Source organism: Misgurnus anguillicaudatus, unplaced genomic scaffold (assembly GCF_027580225.2).
Source record: "Misgurnus anguillicaudatus unplaced genomic scaffold, ASM2758022v2 HiC_scaffold_28, whole genome shotgun sequence".
NCBI classification, from domain to species: Eukaryota; Metazoa; Chordata; class Actinopteri; order Cypriniformes; family Cobitidae; genus Misgurnus; species Misgurnus anguillicaudatus.
The window spans coordinates 2,491,819-2,509,911 of NW_027395278.1; the positions used below are offsets into that span (position 1 = coordinate 2,491,819).

The window sequence follows — 18,093 nt, forward strand, 5'->3', positions numbered from 1 at the left end:
AGCATAACGTTTCATTGCCCAAAAATCTGCGATATTCAGGTAAAGTTTGGGTGATATTTCCCCACAGACCTGTTAACGTGTAGAAGCTCATTAATAAAAACCTTTGGCACTTTAAAGGAACGAAATCGAGTGGAAAGGTCAATGTTTTGACTATGTGAATAGAACGCGGAGATATATATTCTCCTGCAGGTGGCACTCGTTGGCTCAAATAAACAAAATTTAATGAACGTATATCTAACTGCATTGTCAAGATGATATTCACAAGGTTTTGAAGAAAAAAAACAGCTATATTAACATTTTAACAGATTTAGTTCTTGGTCACCGAGATTAGGCTACTGTAGTCCCAGTATTAACGTTAGTGCCTATTACAATAATTTACAGCTTTTTTTAACTCAACATCCACTGCAATTTTGTATCCACTGTGCAAAACACAATTTTAATTCAATTTAATTAACCATTATGTGTGTATTTACGATTAGAAATGTTGCCGTTAATTAAATTATGTGTTTCTTAAATAACTTCCGGGCCGAGACACTCGTTCTAGCCACGCCCAACACTGGCGTATATGGTATTTCTGTGGTTAGACTACAGGCACCCGGAAGTTTGTAATATGGATGATGTTGGCGATTACAGCGCGCTGTTTTGTTCGTCATTGCGGCTCTGTCTAACCTCCATTGAACAGTCTTTTGAGGAAGTCGCGTCGGTTGCCCCAGCATGAGGAGGAGTGTATGAACCGGGGCTTTTTAAATGTGATGCGTCCAGGATTTTGGCGAGAGCAGTGACATTTCGTCAGGATGTTTAGGTTGTTTGCGGCTCTGGTGATTTTTGGGCTGCTGCTTGCGTGCCTCACTGCTTGGGTATTTGACAGATATGACACCGCTTGGCACCCTAAACACAGTTTACATCCACCGGGAGATGGAAGCATCAACAGGAGGAGCGGCCCGCCGTATCCCAGCGGACAGCTGGAGAATATATTTTGGTTTGTGCAGGTAGGACTGCTGGTGGTGAGGGGTCATAATAAAGCGTCATTATACTGTCAATGAGCTGATCATGTGACTGATTGTAAATTGGCTTTTATTATGTGTTCTGTCATAATAAATTTGAACTGGTACAGTACTGGAATATTATAGGTTTATTGTGTTTGTTTAGTAATTAAGGTCGGATACACTATTGTGGATTAAGATATAATAATAATAATAATAATAATAATAATAATAATAATAATAAATTAATAAAAATAGTTTAAGCTGTTTTAAAAGGGATAGTTCACCCAAAAATGAAAATTCTATCATCATTTACTTACCCTCATGTTGTTTTAAACCTGAATGATTTTTGTATTTTGATGAACACAAAAGAAGATATTTTGATAAAATGATGGTATGCACACAGCTTTTTGTAACCATTGACTTCCATAGTAGGAAAAATATTTTGGAAGTATTCTGATAAATGATGAAGAAGTACACAGAAGATGGTACCCTTTGAATTCCATCATATATTTTTATTCCAAGTCAGTGGTTACAAAAAGCTGTGTGCATACCATCAAAATATCTTATTTTGCGTTCATCAAAATAAAAAAATGGGTGAGTAAATGATTACAGAATTTTGATTTTTGGGTGAACGTTTTTTTACATTGACTTAACATTGAAATCACTAGCGCTTGATGCCTCTACCGCAGCTGGTTTGAACGCAGCATTACCGTGGTTTCACACTAGCCGCGTTTGAGGCGCCGAATTCGTGTCTACCGTGTCTAGTTTGCAGCTTGAACATTTTGAGTTTACTTGCTTCATTCGTGCATAAAATTCTAGTCATCGAGACATTAACGCGGAAATTGGCGTCATGGGAGGGGCTTCTGCGACTTCACTCACTTCCTGTCATCATGTCACTACTAGAGCAAGCTCCTGATTGGTTAACGCGGCGAATTTTTCCGACAAAGTTCCAATTTTTCAACTCCCGCGGCAACGCTCAATTCACCTCATTCGCACGAACTAGACACGGGAACGAGGCAGAATCCGTCTACTGCGGCGACCTCCAGACGCGCGTCAATGCGTCTTTACATTGACTTAACATTGAAATCACTCACGCTTGAAACCTCTTCCGCGGCTGGTCTGAACGCAGCATTACGGTGGGTTCACACCAGCCGCGTTTGAGGCGTCAAATTTGCGTCTACCGCGTCTAGTTTGCCGCTTGAACATTTTGAGTTTACTCGCTTCATTCGCGCATGAAATTCTAGTCAAGACATTCAGGCAGAAATTTGCGTCATGGGAGGGGCTTCTGCGACTCAGCTCGCTTCCTGTAATCACGTTGATACTAGAGCAAACTCCTGATTGGTTATCGCGGCACGTTTTCCCACCAAAGTTAAAATTTGTCAAACTCGCACGTTTCCTGCGGCAACGCTCAATTTGCGGCATTCGTGCAAACTAGACGTGCGAATGAGGTGGAATCGTGTATACCGAGCCGCACTAAACGCCTTATTCACGCTGCAAGACCTCCAGATGCGCGTCGAGGCGTCTTTACATTAACTTAACATTGAAATCACTCACGCTTGACACCTCTTCCGTGGCTGGTCTGAACGCAGCATTACCGTGGGTTCACACCAGCCGCGTTTGAGGCGTAAAATTCCGTCTACCGCGTCTATTTTGCCACTTGAACATTTTGAGTTTACTCGCTTCATTTGCGCATGAAATTCTAGTCATCAAGACATTCACGTGGAAATTGGCATCATGGGAGGGGCTTCTGTTCGCTTCCTGTCATTGTCACTACCAAAGCAAGCTCCTGATTGGTTAACGTGGCGCATTTTTCAACTCGTACATTTACCGCAACAACGCTCAATTCACGCTATTCCATTCCGGTAAACTATACGCGCGAATGATGCGGAATCACGTCTACTGCGCCGCACTAAACGGCTCATTCGCGCCGCGAGACCTCCAGACGCGCGTCAATGCGTCCTTACATTGACTTAACATTGAAATCACTCAAGCTTGACGCCTCTACTGCGGCTGGTCTGAACGCAGCATGAGTCATTGTATTTAACTAACAATTTAGTTTTGATCATTACATGAAACCTCTACCGCTCGCTTCCTGTCATCATGTCACTACTAGAGCAAGCTCCTGATTGGTTAACGCAGCGCATTTTCCTGACAAAGTAAAAAAATTTCAACTCGCGCGTTTCCCGCAACAATGCTCAATTCACGGCATTCATTCGATCTAGACGCGCGAATGAGGCGAAATCGCATCTACCGCCCCGCGCTAAACGCCTCATTTGCGCCACGAGACCTCCAGACGCGCGTCAACGCGTCTTTACATTGACTTAACATTACAATCACTTGGGTTTAACGCCTCTACCACGGCTGGTCCGAACACAGCATGAGTCATTGTCATGGCTTTAATTGTGCCCTCTAGCGGCAGATTAAACAAATTGTACTATTAAAGCGACTTACCATGCATTACAGTGTACACATTTTATCAGTATGTGTGTTCCCTGGATTCGAACAAATAAATCTTTTGCACCATATTGGTTCCTCAAAGGAACATATTGGTACTTTAGAGGGAACATCTGAAAGGTACATATTTGTACAAAAATTATACTAGGACCTTTTTAACAGCTTTATGACAGTTTTTGTACCTTGTTTAGGGCCCTATAATTTCCGCGATCACGGAATCGCGGACGGAATCACGTAATTGGCTATTTAACACGGAATCTAGTATTAACGCGGAATTTTGCGGAATTTTGCATTTTTTGAATAAAATTATGTTTTTGTGTGGGAGACGAACGTATATCTGGGGGAAATGCAGACCGGGGGAAGTAAATCTGGGCGACACGCCCCCTCCCGTCGTTTCAGACTCCCGCCTCCAAAACACTGAAACCATGGCGAAGCGGCTCTCCACGACTCTGCTTTCGTCAGCGAAAAAATTAAGAAATTCGACGCTAAGCACTTGGTTCCGAGCAGGTCTCACATGACTTTTATGTGACCGGAGAACTGTTATTTTGTAAGTTTTGTCAACACTCTGTTCACGGTGAGTGCAAAGATACATGCACTCTCTCATCCACGTCTGTCTCACTGTAAGTTACCTCTCACGCATCTGTCCGAAGTGCGAACACAAATCCTCATGTATTTGTTCAGTTTTATGCATTTCAAGCGAGCTGAGGCAAACTAACTATCCCTCGCATTTAAAATATAATCATCTGCATCATGGCGCCGCTCTCTGTCTCTCTTTCGCTCGCACGTGCAAAGAGCTGCGTGCTCATGCTGTCATAAGTCAGATCACTATCCTGTGTATGTTTGTAAAGTTACATGCATTTCAAGCGATTGTGTATAAAATATGGATCGCGTTCCGCTGGATTGATGTGTTTAAGGCACTTCTGAAGGCACCACTGCTTTGACACCTTGTTGTAGCCTCCTGCAACAACACTAACGGCGCATTCACACGGGGCGTAAGCGTTAACGCTTAACGGAAGGCTTGTCTGAAGCGTGGCCAACAGCCAATCACAGTGGCCGCTACACATGCTCCGTTCTTCCATAAACGTAATTGGCTGGCTCTGTCTAGGTAATTTGCATAAGGCGATCTGATTGGCTGACGCACGCGTTGCCGCTTGAAATGTTGAGAAATGTTCAACTTCTGCCGCGAGCAACGGCACTGACGCAGCGCCGACGGATCCACAATTCAGTTCGGCAACGCATGACGTCACCCATTAAAAGTGAATGGGAAGCGTTAACGCTGACGCCCCGTGTGAATGCGCCGTAAACAATGCATTGAATTGAGTTGTGTGTGCGTGTGTAAATGCATCTTTTATAGTCATTAAGTAATCCTGTTATCCAGTTTTTCCCTAAATCATTTACATTTTAATCATTAACATTAAAGGCACACTCTTTTTATGACTAAAATAACAGTAAAGGGTAAAAAATATAATTGCCAAAAATTAAAACGGATAAAACGGAATTTGCAAAAATTAAAACGGAGAAAACGGAATTTGGGAAAAAATAAAACGGAATTTGGGAAAAAATAAAACGGATTTTATAGGGCCCTACTTGTTTTCTGAGAGTGTATGAGAGGTGCCTTCTTTAAAATGTAAGTAACGCTTGTTCTATAAATAGGATTTATGTGTGAGATTTGCTAACATACTGTGTTAACTGCACATCCTGTGTCAAGACTTTCTACAATGCTGTTTATTCTGTACAGGTTTCCGACATCCATGTCAGTCGTTTTCATGATCCAATGCGGATTCCGGACTTTGAAACGTTCTGTAGTGACACTATTGATGTGATTAAACCTGATCTTGTGCTGGCCACAGGTAAGTTGGCGGTAGAACTTTGTGTAGGACAAAAATATTCCCTATACCCATTATTCATCGATGGTCACATTACTTACAACCCTAGCATGTTGTGCATTGGAATATGTTCCAGGGGATTTAACAGATGCAAAGACTGAGAGTAGAATGGGCTCTCTTCAGTATGAAGTGGAGTGGCAGGCCTACCACAACGTCCTGAAACGATCACGAGTGTTGGAACGGACCAAATGGATTGACATTCGGGGAAACCATGGTGATTATTTTTTTTCTTTTCCTAAATTCATAGTGTGAATTGCGTCTAGCAACCTTCTTGGAATGTGGGTGAGGGATCTAAATAAAGATCGATATTAGGTTTTCTTTTGTACGTCATTGTTGGCCTAGAAGAATAATTGACCATCTCTGTCCTACTGTCTGTTGGCAATAAAACAATAAAGGACATTGAGTCCAGATAGCCGGACACTATTCTGCAGCTTTAATGACTTGAAATGAAGCCCAGTTCTATATTAAACAGGATATTGTGTGCTTGTTTTGATAAGAAAACAAACTTCAATGGATTATTAATAGCTTTACTTGATGCCACACAGTGATATTCAAATTGTCCTACTTTTGATTTAAAGGGATGGTTAATTTTAAAAGTGAATTTTCTGTCATTTTTTACTTGCCCTCACATCTTTTCTAACCTGTATGATGTCTGCAGATTCAGACCATCATTTTCTAAAAATAACCACAAAAATAATCTATACGATGCGTGTGGTATATTTGAAGAGTTTGGTTCCAAAACGCAATAAATTAATTTTGACTAATTTCGGTAAAAGCGTGTTTTCTATACCAAGAAAGTGACAAGATGAAAACCACTATTTCTGTTACAAACTTTCACATAGCATCTTTAGGTTATAATAACATTAAAAATTCAAATCCATAATTTGATTTTCAAAGATTTATTATAAAAACTTAAAAATGCAATAAATCCATTACAAGTTTTTTTCAAAATGCTATAAATCTATTGAATCAGTATATAAATGTGCATTCATCTTTGCCATGTTATATTAATTTAGTTGACTAGTATTAATGGCATTAATCAAAACACTAACTTTGTCATATTAAGAACACTGTCCTTGGGACGTCTTCGCTGAACTTTTTTGACAGTGATCAGCTGTAAAATGTTTTGGTCCTGCTCGATTTTTGTTGACTTCGAGTAAAATAATGGAAAGATTTTCAATACATATTTGCATTTGAATAGAGCCGCGTTACCACTTTTGGACATTTTTAGATAAAACAACGCATCTCCTTCTTCTTCGTTGGGCTAAAGGCGCTCTAAGCGAATTGACGCGTTTTAGACCATAAAACATTTTTTGTTACATACAGCAAACATCTCCTCACTATCTGCTTGCTGCCTGTCCGCTGATCAAACTGTAAAAAAACGTGATCTCTGTAGACAGCTCAGGCTCGACAAACGGCAATATCAACATAGTGGCCAAACCTAGCACAACAAAACATAACAAAGTGTTCCAGCCAATAAACGACAAGAAGGATTTGGGGGTGGGGGTTGGGCGCGTTCATGAAAGCACGGACGGGAGAGGGAGGGGGAGGCGTTAGCTACGCTCCGTTTGTTTGAAAACAGTTCAAACATCAACAGGAAGTGACGTCGCACATTATTCGCTTAGAGAGCCTTTAACTCCTCACCCGGGGTATCACGGAATAGTGAAGGGTCCATAGAATGAACACTTCATGATCTTGCCGGAAGTAGTAGGTCATCCGGGTACTTTTCGCCTACTGTTTTTGAAATACTATAAATTCGGACCTACTACTCACGTCCTCGCCTACTGCTTTTCACCTACTATATAGTATTGAAGTAGGTGGTTTCGGACGCAGCCACAGTTCTTGTTGGCCTCTGATGACTTTTTGCTTTAGACTGCATTGGTGTATTAAAGGTGCCGTAGAATATAAAACTGTATTACCTAGGCATAGATGAATAATAAGAGTTCTGTACATGGTAATGACATTGTGAGCCTCAAATATTATTGTTTTCTTCTCCTTATGTAACCCTTATGCATGCAAAAGACCAGACAGAGTGTGATGTTACAATCGGGATGTACACCACAACATTAAATTACGCATTAAATTAATTACAATGTTACAATGCTAAAAAACAACAATTTGACTGCTGAGTTAACGTTATATGGTAGCATTTCGGCTGAAGTTCTGCTACTGACGTTACAGTTTCGTTTTGCAGGTCCATTATTATAAAAAAACACAATTGATTGTGATCAATTTGTTATTTCTCTCTGTATCTTCATCTGATACATGATGAAACGTATAAGGTCTGTTTGCTTTGAGAGCTACTGACATAAGCCTTGCTGTGATACAGCCAATCAGAACAGAGCTGCTAAACATTATTATTCATGACCCTTCCAAATAAGGCAATAACACAGCCCATTTCATTCTAAGGAAAAACTTTAGGGTTGTAAATGGACATGTAAAACCACCTCTGGATCATTTTTGCACTTAATAATGTCACATACCTTTTATGTAGATAACCGTGAACAATTAACCATATTGTATCAATGCATTCTTTGGCACCTTTAATATACCTTATTGTCTCTGGACATTTATTTAGATAAAGAAACTGCAGCTTTAGATGAGTGTAGTTGTTGGGTTTAACTAATAAATATATATCTGATGAGTTCACATATCTCAGCATGCATATAATTTTTCCTCTTTTCCTATTATCCCATTTCCCCAAACGTACTGTAACTGGTGTTACATTACAAACGCTACCAGCCATGAAATAAGAGCTCCATTATCTGTTATTTTATTCCTGCTCCTTTTCTATTTCCAGGAAATCTTGACTGATATTCTCTTCTTGTTTCCTCAGATGCCTTTAATATTATATCACTGGAGAGCGTGAATAATTATTACAGGTCTGTACAAATAACAATTTCAACAAATGCAAAAGGTTATGGCTGTAAAGCTACACAGTTCAGATATTAGCTTTTGCAGATATGATTAAAAACTAATTTTAAATGCATTTAACTTTCCTAACACGGCACGCAGTTGCAAGTTTTTTTTAATGCAGGGCTCCAGACAAAAAAAAGAAGCCACTGGCACCTATGAGGCAAACAACAGGCGACAAATTACAATAACATAAAATTATCATATCATCTGTTATTGAAACAACTTTCTCATATTTTAGACTGATTCACCTAAAGTTACTTATTTAGCTGGACATGATTTAAACTAGCTTTTAAAATTGTTCTGCTATCCCTAAAATTAGTAATGAATTGTTGGAAAAAACATTTGATTTTTTTGTTTTTTCTATCATTGAATATCTAGGAAGTATTCTGCCAATCAAAAAATTGGATCATTCCACTACATACACAGAACTCCGTTTGGAAACTACTCGTTCATTTGTGCTGATGCCACTCTGATGCCGGGACCCAAACGGCCCTATAACTTCTATGGTATCCTGAATCAGGTTGGAGGGATATGTTAACTTGAGCTTTGTATATATCAATGTTATAACATTCTAGTTTATCTGGACTGTAATGGGAATTTTTCTGTAGCCTCAAATGGATTTGTTGGCGACCTTTAGAGATGAAAGTCTGAGCAGTAACCAATCCATTTGGTTTGGACATTATACAACATCTACTATCATCTCCCCATTCCCAGGAATCAGAGAGCTCATGAGGTTTGGAGGTGTCATTCTATGTGGTGCTGTATAAATCGTTTCTTAATGATTATATATCTATATCTATCTATATCTATCTCTATCTATCTATCTATCTATCTATCTATCTCTATCTATCTCTATCTATCTATCTATCTATCTCTATCTCTCTATCTATCTCTCTATCTATCTCTCTATCTATCTATCTATCTATCTATCTATCTATCTATCTATCTATCTATCTATCTATCTATCTATCTATCTATCTATCTATCTATCTATCTATCTATCTATCTATCTATCTATCTATCTATCTATCTATCTATCTATCTATCTATCTATCTATCTATCTATCTATCTAATCCATATATAATATATATATAAAAACCTGAGACCAATAATAAATAATATTCTTAAGATTCTTATAATATTCTAAGATTCTTATCCATTGATTTTAACAGTACAGCTGTGGCGTATCTGTGTGGACACCTACATACACTAGGAGGCCTTATGCCCGTACTGCATAGTCGACATAAAGGAGGCACACTGGAGTTAGAGCTGGGTGACTGGATGAGTAACCGCAGGTAAGATTTGCTCTTGAGGAAGAAACAATACCCACACTTAACAGAATGCGACCAGATGTTAATATAGGTGACTTGCTATCATTGGAACATGCCTGAAAACCACTCAGAACACCTTAGCAACCACATAACAATGTGTTTAAAACCACTCAGAATACCTTAGCAACCAATATCAACATGCCTAAACCCACGCAGAACACCTTACCAACCACATAGCAACATGCCTAAAACCACTCAGTACTTAGCAACTGCATAGACATGCTTAAAATCGCCTTAGCAACCACAAAAGTAGGAAATTTATACCACTCCAATCACCTTAGCAACCACATAGCAACATGCTTAAAACAACCCTGAACTCCTAAGCAACTGTATAGCAACATGCCTAAAACCACAAAGAACACCTTAGCAACCGCATAGCAACATGTTTAAAACCACTCCAAACACTTTAGCAACCACATAGCAACATGCCTAAAACCACTCAGAACTTAGCAAATGCATAGACAAAATGCTTAAAGCCCCTTAGCAACCACATAGCAACATGCTTAAAACCACTCATAACACCTTAGTAACTGCTTAAAACCACTCTGAACACTTTAGCAACTCCATAGCAACATGCCTAAAACCACTCAGAACACCTTAGCAACCGCATAGCAACATATTTAAAACCACTCCAAACACCTTAGCAACCACATAGCAACATGCCTAAAACTGCTCAGAACTTAGCAAATGCATAGACGACATGCTTAAAGCCCCTTCGCAACCAAAAAGCAACCACATAGGATCATGCTTAAAACCACTCTGAACACCTTAGGAACTGCTTAAAACCACTCTGAACACCTTAGCAACTGCATAGCAACATGCCTTAAACCACTCAGAACACCTTAGCAACCGCATAGCAACATGTTTAAAACCACTCCAAACACCTTAGCAACCACATAGCAACATGCTTAAAACTACTCAGAACTTAGCAAATGCATAGACGACATGCTTAAAGTCCCTTTGCAACCAAAAAGCAACCACATAGCATCATGCTTAAAACCACTCTGAACACCTTAATAACTGCTTAAAACCACTCTGAACACTTTAACAACCACATAGCAACATGCCTAAGACCACTCAAAACTTAGCAAATGCATAGTCATGTCTAAAACTGCCTTCGCAACCACAAAGCAGGTCACTTAAACCACTCAGAACACCTTAGCAACGGCATTGGAACATGCCTAAAAATCACTCAGGAAACCTTAGCAACCGTATAACAACGTGCCTAAAACCACTAAGAACACCTTAGCAACCACATAGCAACATGCCTAAAACCACTCAAAATTTAGCAAATGCATAGACGACATGCTTAAAGCCCCTTAGCAACCAAAAATCAACCACATAGCAACATGCTTAAAACCACTCTGAACACCTTAGCAACCACATAGCAACATGCCTGAAACCACTCAGAATTTAGCAAATGCATAGTTATGTCTGAAACTGCCTTCGCAACCACAAAACAGGTCACTTAAATCACTCAGAACACCTTAGCAATGGCATTGGAACATGCCTGAAAACTACTCAAAAACCTTAGCAACCACATAACAATGTGTTTAAAACCACTCAGAATACCTTAGCAACCGAATATTACCATGCCTAAAACCACTCAGAACACCTTACCAACCACATAGCAACATGCCTAAACCCACTTAGAACACCTTAGCAACAGCATAGCAACACACCTTGAAAACCACTCTGAACACGTAGCAACCGCATAACAACATGCCTAAAACCACCCAGAACACCTTTGCAACTGCATAGCAACATGCCTAAAACCACTCAAAACTTAGCAAATGCATAGTCATGTCTAAAACCACCTTAGCAACCACAAAGCAGGTCACTTAAACCACTCAGAACACCTTAGCAACAGCATTGGAACATGCCTGAAAACTACTCAAAAACCTTAGCAACCACATAACAACGTGTTTAAAACCACTCAGAATACCTTAGCAACTGAATATTAATTTGCTTAAAACCATTTCAAACACCTTAACAACAACTTGGCAACATGTCTAAAACCACTCAGAACTTAGCAAATGCATAGACAACATGCTTAAAGCCCCTTAGCAACCAAAAAGCAACCACATAGCAAAATGCACCTTAGCAACCACATAGCAACATGTTTAAAATCACTCCTAACACCTTAGCAACTGCATAGCAACATGCCTAAAACCATTCAAAACTTAGCAAAGGCACAGACATGCTTAAAACCGCCTTAGCAACCACAAAGCAGGACACTTAAAAGCACCCACAACACCTTAGCATAGATACATGAAGATATGCTTGAAGCCACCTAGCATCCAAAAAGCAACCACATAGCAAGCAGCATGCTTAAAACCACTCGGAATACCTTAGCAACTGCACAGTCAGAAACACACTACCATCATGCGTTTTGCATACTTTTGCTAAAAGTCACACACAGATCTTGTCTTTGATACAGGTACAGAATATTGGCTTTTGACCATGACCTGCTTAGTTTCTCGGACTTGACGTTTGAGGACTGGCCAGCTGTGCTCATCACTAATCCTAAAGATGCTCAGTACCTGAATCCAGAAGTGGAACCTCTCGGTCGCATACGCAGTTCCACACACATCAGGTGTCTCTGTGTGTGTCTTCTTAAACCTTCAACCATTCAGACCAAATGAAACATTTTTTTTCCCATTCAAACCTTAATCAAGTTTATCTACTGCATGGAGTCTTGTCCTGTCATTCCAAGATTGTCTTGAAGTGGTCCGTTTGGCACACAGCACTTATCGTTGCGGCATGTGCTGTGCATTGGTTTGTGTAGGGTCCTGGCCTTCTCGGAGTCTCCGATCACAGCTGTGTATGTTAGTGTGGATGGAGATACACTGGGGGAAGCTGTCAGTGTAAAAGGACCTCTGTATGTGCTACCATGGGATTCGTCACTCTACTCTACAGGACTGCACACCATCAGTGTTAAAGTGGAGGTACTTTAAGATAAAAAAATTCTTAAGAGATCCTTTTGGAGTATTTTAAGTACTTTCTTCATGTGTGCATTACAACATATACATGTGTGGTCCTTGGGATTGGACCCACAATCTTTTGCGCTGATGATGCATGCAGTAACATGTTTGCTTTATTACACAAACTATTCATATTTGTGAAGCAAATAACACTATTTTAATACAGAACTGATTGAAGTTTTTCACTACAATTTCCCAATTGGCTGAATAAAATGGCTGTGCCATGTTTGCTATTCTCATGCCAGGACTCAGCAGGTCGCTCAAAAATACAAGAGCAGCTGTTCACCCTGGAAGAAGATCTTATCCCCGGCTTCAGCTTCACACAATCCTTTATTCTCCTCACAGACCACTACATACTGGTAGGAAAACAACACAAATCATTGGCTAAGTAAAAATGAATACATATAAGATGCTGTATTGATATACTACATGGTTTTTAAATCATATGATAGCAGCTAGTGTAATACAAATTTTAATGAATTATAATGTGTGACCCTGGACCACAAAACCAATAATAAGAAAATCAAAATATTGAGAAAGTCACCTTTAAAGTTGTTCAAATGTCTTTAGCAACTGCATCCACTCACAAAAATAAAGTTTTGAAATATTTACGATAGGAAATGTACAAAATATCCCCATGGATTACTCGTACATAATTTTCTAATGATTTTATTGATAAAAGAAAAATGTATTATTTTGACCCATACAATGTATTGTTGGCTATTGCTATGAATATACCTGTGCGACTTAATGTTTTGTGGTCCAGGGTCACATTTATGCATTTCTTGATTCATCTACGCATTTCTTATTGTAATATTTACTGAACGTGTTTATAGATAATTATGCATCTTCTGTGTTCCCACAGGCGCGGATTTTATTTGTGATAATAGTGTTAATAAACCTTGGTGGGCTTGTAGTCTTCAGATTTATGGATGTGTCTTCTACAAGAGGTATGTACTAGATTGGATTATTTTACAGTAAAACCTTAAAATAAGGTTGTATTTGTTAATATTAGTTAACATGAACAGTGAACAATACTTCTACAGTAGTTATCATTCTATATATAAAAGCTGCAAAAGTCTCTAAACGACACCACAGTCAAAAATAAGATAATAATATTAATCGAACTCTAATGTGTATTATAGATTCATCAAATACTTTTGCTTCAAATCCGCTTAATCCTGGCCTCAGTTCATTCAAATTTATCGGTGTGTTGGCTGAATCCATTAAGAGTCATTTACTAGACAACATGTCAGAGGGATTTGCATCTGAGCTATTGAAATTCTGAGCTATTGGCATTAATTAACATTAAAGGTCACATAACACATGCTGTTAAAGGCACACCAGGCAAGTCTGAGTATTATTTCTCTACTAGCTCCCCCTAGTGTCTGGGAGTAAATGCTTTCTATATCTGAGACCTTACGAGACTGAATGACACCGGGTCGGATACAGCGAACTTGCAAGTGGGGTATTCTTCCTACAGACGGTAGGGGCGGGCGAGAGGGTCTTCATTCGTCATGTAATGAGTCATTTAACCATATACCGACTTACGAAGATGATTTATTAACATAAAAATGCTGCCTTGTGTCCCTTTAAAGGACAAGTTCGGTATTTTACACTTAAAGCCCTGTTTTCAGATTGTTTATGGTGAAATAGAATGGTTTTGACTGAAATTTCGACGTATGCGGCTGCCCCGAGAATTTTTGGGTGTTTGTGTTTCACCTCCCACCTCTACAATGGGTTGATGGGTGCACTGGAACAATCCTTCCTTAAATGCATTAAACTTTCGTTTACAAAGACGTGAAACTCACCGAGTGGTTAGGTGTGTTCACTGGTATGCTCACACAAAAATCGCTGCAAAAGATGCTTTCCAACAGGTGTTTTAGCATTCGTTGTTAACTTGTGGACCAAACGCCTCACACTCATACATTCTTCCGCTGAGAGCTTGAATAATAGACACTCCAGCCCAGGTGGTGGCGCTAATCCGCAGTTGCCATTTGCAAGAATAGAAACAAAGTTCCCGGCGCGGAGTAATACCGTACCTCACAGCACATCTAATACAAGTCAATGGAGTTGGCAAAAACTACGAGAAAACCTGTTGGAATGCGTATTTTGCAGCGATTTTCTGTGAAATACGGCTCTGTGTAGTTAATGCCACTCCATCTGAAAGCAGGTAATGACGATTTACTACTAATCACGAAAGCGACTTTACTAATGAGATACGCATGAGAATCGCAGGTAATTTAACACACACCTCTAGAGGTGAGTGCACGCGAACGCGCTGATGACGCATGATGTCTGCGTGAACAGGGTGCGCAATGGCATATGCAAAACGCGTTCACAGAGGAGGAGCAAAAATTGCATGCGTCCAATTATTGCTTTCGGTCCGATTTTAATAATTTGTTGAACATTTTTTTGGGCCTACGCTTTACACAGAAACACTTTAAAGGAAAACACCTAAAATATTGAAAAACGGTGGTGTTTTCCTTTAACATAGTGATTGCTATGAGGATGTGAGGAGACTTTCAACCAGCATAACTAAAAATGTTTCTGGATCAAATCAAACACCTTGCCTTTAATTGACGATTTAACTCGTTAATGGCAGGGAAAGAGTTAAACACTGCTAATAAGTCAGAATGCATGAAATAGCTTTAAACCCTCCCTTTAACAAAGTTGGTGTTAGCTAATGCATTTACTAATTTTAACTGTAGGTAATACAACCTTAGTCTAAAGTGTTAACAGTTTTATTGTAAAAAATCTGTTCCTTTTGTGATGATAGGTCATTTTACAGGATTGATTTGTCAAGCATTGACATCCTTACATCTTGTCAGTAAAATCAACATCTACTACTACTCTCTACTGCTGTTCAACCTGTGCACTGCGTTAGGTAAGTCATTGTCAATTTTTGCAAATTGATTGGACATAATCACTCATAACACCGAAATAATATTTTTTCAGATCTTAAAGGTGACATAGAATGATTGAACGGAGTATTTATCCTTGTTCTGTGATGTGACATGTAGACAACATTTTTTTGTTTGGGTCTGTAACGCCTTAGAAGCTTCCTAAAAACCTCTCTCAGATAGCTCTATTAGGGTGGGGGATTTTAAACATGTGGTTTTGCACCTATTTGTCTCCCCCTACTGGCTTAACTTGCAATCTCATTACTGATTGGCTGACTTTGCTGCCACTCAAAAAATGTAGCCAATTATTTTAAAGTGGAAGGGCAGTTAGATGCCTGTGATGTCATAAGCATCAGTTTTTCAGATTGGGCTGTTTTCTGGCTGACATTTCTAAAAGAGGAATTACTATGAGACTGAGATGTTTAGCATGTTTAGCACTTTTTGTATGTTTGTGAATGTGGATAGACTACCATTATTCAACAAAGACAAGGTATAAATGGTTTTTCATTCTGTGTCCCCTTTAAGAGTGTTGTTTAATCTTTGCAGAAGTGTGAATAAATGGTATTAATGACATAATTATACATTTAATTTATTATAGATAATTACCTTTCAGTCTTATAACCTTACTCATAACCGACCCCTGACCCCATTTGTGCACAATGAAAGTATGTCCAGGATGTTTTTTTTTTTTTTTGCAATTACTGTTAAGAATTGTGTTTTGTCTGGTGTTTACAGGCCCATGGTTCATTGGGGAAGTAATTGATGGGCACACTGGAGCCTGCTTTGCTTTTGGGGTGTTTGTGGATGGGCATTTTCATGAAGGCAGTCTGTCTTTTGCTGTTGGATTTTTGCAGGTAATGCAGCATTTTTTTTATGCAGATTATTATGAAGTGGTTGTGTTTCCATGAGTACATCAGGGTTGGACAAAAGTCAGATTTTAGGAATTCCTAAAAAAGTCCTTCAGTTGGAATTTGAAATGAATTCGATAAATTGGAAAGACAGGAATGTCATACAGCACATAAAATAATATACATCCTGTTATGTCTTTCTCAATTCAGTTCTAAATGGATCACAACCTTGAATTGTATAAAATGAAATCCTGTCTGTGCCCCACAGGTCCTCTTCTTCAACATGCCTCTCACGTTTTACCTCTGCTGGAGTATTCATCACAGATGTCACGGCACCAACTTCCGCTCGCATTTCTGCCAGCCAGGTGGCCGCCTGTGGACTATGCCGGTGCACGTGGTCATGCTGGTGCTTTTGATCTGGCAGGCCTATTCTTGCTTCTTCTTGCTGGCGACCTATGGGCCACTGGCGTTTTTCCTGTCTCCAGTGCGTACATGGGCCCTGCTCATGGCTGTGCTGTTGGTGTACAGGGTCTGGTGCGGACCGCCGCCTCGTTTCTCTGATGATAGTAAAACCAACAAACCTTTGTGACAGTGACACCATTGTTATCACCCATAGTATCTGGCCTGTATACTTTTATTGACAGACATTTTGTGCCAGGTTCTTCCATTTTTTTGCCCTTTTCTCTTCAGTATCAGATTTGCCAGTCATTGCCATCAGATATTAGGAAAGCCAAGTTCGCATTCAGATTCCTATTACAAACTTTTTTATTAACGCTAAGACACGTTTGTAGAGTTTACAGCCAGGACAATTCCCCCAAAATAAAAATCCTTAACCTAATCAAGATTTACTTTTCCTCATGCTATTCCAAACCTGCGATTTAGTATTCCCCATAGGACAGGTTAAAGAAACACGCTCAAATTTTGGGAATTTAGCTTATTCAGCATATCCCCCAGAGTTAGATAAGTCCATACATACCTTTCTCATCTCCGTGCGTGCTGTAACTCTGTCTGACGCAGCCCCCGCTAGCTTAGCTTAGCACAAAGTCTGGACGTAAATGGCTCCAGGTAGCAAACTGCTCCCAATAAGTGGCAAAATAACGCGAACATTTTCCTATTTACTGTATGTGTTGTGGTTTGTATAGTCACACTGTGTAAAAATAACAAGGTGATATGAGAAACAGCAATCTTTTAACAGTATACATTCTGGGAACTATATTCTCTGAAGACGAAGCACTGCTACTTGGGCGGAGTGATTTGCTCGCAGCACCCGAGAAGCCCCCTGCAAATCACTCCGCCCAAGTAGCAGTGCTTCGTCTTCAGAGAATATAGTTCCCAGTATGTATACTGTTAAAAGATGGCTGTCTCTCATATGACCATGTTATTTGTACACGGTGTGACTATACAAATCACAACACATAAATAGTAAAATGTTCGCATTATTTTGCCACTTATTGGGAGCAGTTTGCTAGCTGGAGCCATTCACTTCCAGACTTTGTGCTAAGCTAAGTTAGCGGGGGCTGCATCAGACAGAGTTACAGCAGGCACGGAGATGAGAAAGGTATGTATGGACTTATCTAACTTTGGGGGATACGGTGAATAAGCTAAATTCCCAAAATCTGGGCGTGTTCCTTTAAAGCGATACTTCAGCCAAATATCAAAATTACCCCATGATATACTCATCCTCAAGCAATCTGACATACATATGTCCATCATCTTTCAGTTGAACACATTTGAAGTTATTTTAGTAAATGTCCTTGCTTTTCCAAGTTTATAATGGGAGAAAA

At 39.5% G+C, this 18,093-nt stretch overlaps 1 protein-coding gene across 2 annotated transcripts; it reads left to right on the top strand.

Annotated features, from left to right (window-relative positions):
- Positions 1 to 593: 593 nt before the first annotated feature.
- On the top strand, positions 594 to 17,145 carry LOC141362555 (transmembrane protein 62-like). Of its 2 annotated transcripts, XM_073864802.1 has the most exons (14): positions 594 to 989; positions 5,179 to 5,290; positions 5,403 to 5,540; positions 8,163 to 8,208; positions 8,621 to 8,762; positions 8,851 to 8,975; positions 9,416 to 9,538; positions 12,015 to 12,170; positions 12,363 to 12,522; positions 12,804 to 12,917; positions 13,424 to 13,508; positions 15,338 to 15,445; positions 16,197 to 16,315; positions 16,578 to 17,145. In XM_073864802.1, the coding sequence occupies exons 1-14, from the start codon at positions 795 to 797 to the stop codon at positions 16,896 to 16,898; spliced, it is 1,944 nt and encodes a 647-aa protein (XP_073720903.1). In that variant the 5' UTR covers positions 594 to 794; the 3' UTR covers positions 16,899 to 17,145. The 2 variants fall into 2 exon arrangements, with proteins under 2 accessions (XP_073720903.1, XP_073720904.1); XM_073864803.1 differs by lacking the exon at positions 12,015 to 12,170.
- Positions 17,146 to 18,093: the final 948 nt, after the last annotated feature.